The sequence below is a fragment of the Micromys minutus genome (assembly GCF_963924665.1).
Source record: "Micromys minutus genome assembly, chromosome: 2".
Taxonomy (NCBI): domain Eukaryota; kingdom Metazoa; phylum Chordata; class Mammalia; order Rodentia; family Muridae; genus Micromys; species Micromys minutus.
This window is the reverse complement of record NC_137971.1, coordinates 49972759-49977323: the sequence shown is the minus strand read 5'-3', so window position 1 is coordinate 49977323 and position 4565 is coordinate 49972759. Positions and strand designations below refer to the sequence as shown.

Below are 4565 nucleotides of genomic sequence, written 5' to 3'. Positions count from 1 at the left end.
TTCTGACCTTAGAGCCCAGCATGGAGGCCCCAACACCTGTCCAAACAAAAATCTAATCCATCAAAAATCCAGTCTATAGCTCCAACATGCAGGAGAGTCTCTAAACATCCTCATGTGGTTTCTACTTCTGTAGTTTGGCTTCGTGCTAACTGCTCTTTCTAAACAAAGTGTGTCGGCCAGGGTGTGGGATTTGTGCATAAAAGACAAAGAATAGAAAAGCTTGGGGCTGGAGAGTTGACTCAGCGGTTAAGGGTACTGACTGCTCTTCCAGAGGTCCGGAGTTCAATTCCCAGCATCCACATGGTGGCTCACAACCATCTGTAATGGGATCTGATGCTCTCTTCTGGTGTGTCTGAAGACAGCTGCAGTGTACTTACATATAATAAATAAATCTTTAAAAAAAAAAAAAAAAAAAGGGTTCCGTTGGGCTCAAGTCTCTCCTAAGCTACGTGTCTCTACCCTCTCAAACCACCATCCCACAAACATGGATCAGGTAATGCAGTTTGTTGAGCCAAGTCGGCAGTTTGTAAAGGACTCGATTCGGCTGGTTAAACGATGTACCAAACCCGACAGAAAAGAATTCCAGAAGATCGCCATGGCCACAGCGATAGGATTTGCTATCATGGGATTCATTGGCTTCTTTGTGAAACTGATCCACATCCCTATTAATAACATTATTGTGGGTGGCTGAGTCCTTTCTCATCCTGGGATTCGTGAACGAATGAGGGGATGACAAACTCATGAAGTAAAACGTTGCCTGGATGCTTTGTGGTTTTTCTTTCCACCTTCCTATGAGGTTTTTTTATTTCTAAATTAAAATAATTTCAAAATAAACATTTTTTCCCATAATAGACATTTATCAAATTTTAGTAAAAGATGATACTAGATTTTTTTTTCCTCTTGAGGTTTTTTGTTTGAAGCAATAAATTAAGATAATTGCTGAAAAAAAAAAAAAAAGAAAAGAAAAGCTTGGGGCTGCATGATTTGGGAAAGTTCCTTACCCAGTTGTCAGCCAGCAGTATTTCTATTCAGCTACAAGAGAATCCATGTGTTCTCTTGTGGAATTACCATACAATAGTGACACCCTCTCTGACCTCCACAGGCACCAGACACACATAGTGCACAGACATACATGCAGGTAAAATAAAATCAATCTAAAAATATGTTTTAGAAAAACAATTTTAAAATGACAAAAGGAAAATCTGTTGTTCCCTTGTTTCTCTATCTGCTACTTTGTTTCTCTCTCTTCCTTTACAGCTGAGTTTTAGCCACTAACTCCATTTCCTCCTCACATCCCCTCCGGGACCACCTTCATTGGGAGTTTTGTCCCATCGCAGTGAAAGCAACCCTTGCACACAGGGCAAGCCTTGTCTACACATGCCTTTGCTATCAGCACTCAAGAGACAGAGGCAGCCCTGGTCACCAGAGGTGCACATAAATAAATGAAAAACAAAACAAAAGAGCTGCTCTTGTCAAGGTCACCAAAGGTCTCTATGCTGATAAACCCAAAGCCAATTCCCTCTCTTATTGGCTCCTTATAGCATGATCAGGCGACAGAGGCTCTCAGGGCTCCATATTAGAATCGGGCCTGGGGAGTGAGACTGTGGGGCCGATACAGAGATAAACCATTTTTTTAGCTTTTAATATTTCCTGCAACACACACCTGTGAAGGAATTTGGGGGGGTTGGATCATTTGAGGTGGGAAGACTCACCCTAAATCTGGATCATTTGAGGTCAGAAGGCGTACCCTAAATCTAGGCTACAACTTCTGATGGCAGCCTTTGTAAAAGGACAAGTGGAATGTACGGGGTTTTTCCTGTTGGTCCTCCCTCTCACTCATAAATTTATTAATACTTCAGTGGACATATTATTTCCATGGTATGAGAGCCTATTTCTCCAGATTCCAATGTATACTGAAAACTGGCAGAGACATCCAGCCTCAAGAACCAGCTAATTATCAGATTCTTGACTTCCCAATGACTTGACAGACATTATTGAACTAGCCAAATCCCAGCCCCTCAGCCACTCTGATAAACTCTTTTAATATATTTAAACTCATTCTTTCTGTTCTGTTCCTTTAGAGAACCCTGACTAATGCATACTCTTTAACCCAGATTCAGATGCATGTTCTTTTTCAGTGTGTAGATCCTAGCTTTCAGGGCTTATAGAGAATCATTTGTGAGAATGAGTGTGGGTATGGGCTACAGTATTAGAATGGAGGCCACAGAGTAGGGAGGAAGTGTTGAGAGACTAGAAAGATGGCTCAGGGAGTAGAGGTGCTGACTGCATTAACCTGATGACCTGAGTCTATCCCTAGAACCCACACAAAAGTAGAAAAGGATCACACAAAGTTGTCCCCTGACTCCACATACAAACTGTGGTGTGAACAGCACATACACATCACACACACACACACACACACACACACACACACACACACACACACAAAATCATGTTTTTTTTTGTTTTTTTTTTTGTTTTTTTTTAAGAAAAAGAAGCTAGGCATGCTAGCACAGCTTTCATCCCAGCATTTAAGAAACAGAAACAGGCAGTTCTCTGTGGATTTAAGATCAGCCTGGTCTGGTGCACATGATAAAGAAAGTTCCAGGACACCAGGGCCACATACAGAGTCTTTGTTTTAAAAAACAAACAAAAGAGAAAGAAAAAAAGGCATGAAGGACTTCCGTGACAAAGGAGGCCAAGCAGGGGACAAAAGGTACAAACTGGGCCACAGAGATGGAGGAGAAAGCAAGAGACTAGATAAAAACAACTTTTGTTTGAAAATACATAATGAAACCTAGTACAACTTATACTAATTTTAGTTTTTTACTTCTTGCTGAACAGAGGCAAATCCCAGGAGGCACAGGCAGGCAGACTCTTGAGTTTGAGGCCAGCACAGTCTACAGACTGAGTTTCAGGACAGCCAGGACTACACAGAGAAACCCTGCCTTTACAGGAAAAAAAAATGTTTTTTTTTTTTTTACTTCTTTTTACATTCGCTTACCACGGGATACAATACACCTGCAAAGGTGCACACATGGAGGTCGACCGACAACGTGGGGGTCAGTTCTATCCTCCAGGTATGTGGGTCTTGGGGGTCAAATTCAGATTATTGGGCTCAGCAGGAGGTACATTCACCTACTGAGCCATCTCACTGGCCCTGATTTCATTCTTAAAAACATGTATTTATGTGTGTATCTGCGTGGGAGGGAGGGTGCTGGGTGCTGTGCGTGCAGGCTGAAAGAGGGCTTTGAGTGTCCTCAATCACTCTCCAACTATTCCTTTGAGGCAGTGTCTCACCCTGAACCTGGGGATCATGCTTTCTTGCCTAGTTGGAAGCCTGCAAGCCCCAGCAATCCTCTTTGCTCTCTCCTTGAAGCTAGAGTTACAGGCATGTGCAAAATGCCTGGCTTGTTTCATAGCCAAGTCATCTCCGGCCCCTATTTTAAATTTTTTTGAAAATAAAGAACACTTAAAAAATAATGACCCTCTTAGTCCTGAGACTCAGGACATACCAGGACCATTCAAGCAGAACACATTGTAAATTCCAACACCACCCACACCCCACCCAGGGAGGCTACGCTTTTGTGCATTGTGCTTTTTGTGCCCAACCACAAGATCTTAGCAGTACGTCCCCTGTGGCAGCATCCCAGGCACTTGAAAGACAATCAAACTTCCTGCTTTCTTGGTGTTTGCTTCCTGCCCATTTCCAGAGTCTGGTCTTGCTTTCTTCTGGCATTTCCTGATCGCCTTCCAATAAGTTCTTTTGGTACTTTAGAGAACCATGCACAAACTGAAACTATCTAGAAACCTGTACAATGAGAAAACTACTTTTCTACTCTCTCCAAGAGGCTCCAGTTAAGTTCCCCTATAGACTACCAATACTACATCTTTATCACCAATCTGAAAGATACTTCTCTGACATCTGCCTGGTACTTTCTTGCCTCCTTATCTTCATGCCTAGGGCTCAGTTTGCTTTTACCTACTACTCTTCCTTTGTTAGAGTCTCTTCCTGTTTATCCTGTAAATATGCTTAACCTTTGGCTCCAACCTCCCCCTTCTGCTTTTCTCTTCACTTAGCAATACTTCCTATACACCCCATCTATACCTCAAGTGACCTTAGATCTTACCCTGTACTAAGCTGTACTCTTTCCTGTTAGAAACCTCCATCTGCAGGTCCTAGAGAACCACTTAGCCAGTCTATCCAAGGACTGAGAATGTATCTCAGTGGTAGAGCATTTGCCTAATATATTGGCCCTACATCCAATTCCACAAAGTAATTTATCTTGATTCATTTATCAGACACACCAGAAGAGGACACCAGATCTCATTATAGATGGTTATGAGCCACCATGTGGTTGCTGGGATTTGAACTCGGGACCTCTGGAAGAGTAGTCAGTGTTCTTAACTGCTAAGCCATCTCCCAAGCCTCAGTAAATCATCTTTAATCTTAGGTTAAGTAGATGGCTCAGCAGGCAAAGGTGCTTGCTTGACCATCCTAATGACTACCCTAATGAGTTCAATCCCTGAATCCATGAGATAGAAAGAGAACTGGCTCTAGAAAG

The 4565-nt window shown here is 42.5% G+C and overlaps 1 protein-coding gene across 1 annotated transcript; it reads left to right on the top strand.

The window, feature by feature from the left end:
- The first annotated feature begins 428 nt into the window (after nt 1-428).
- Nucleotides 429-849, top strand: LOC308416219 (protein transport protein Sec61 subunit gamma). Its single transcript, XM_080911129.1, has one exon. It carries the CDS (start codon nt 485-487, stop codon nt 689-691), a length of 207 nt encoding a protein of 68 aa, XP_080767255.1. The 5' UTR covers nt 429-484; the 3' UTR covers nt 692-849.
- The last annotated feature ends 3716 nt before the right edge of the window (nt 850-4565 follow it).

Coding starts and splice junctions, on each gene's coding strand:
- LOC308416219 (XM_080911129.1), top strand. CDS start 485: ATGGATCAGGTAATGCAGTTTGTTGAGCCAAGTCGGCAGTTTGTAAAG.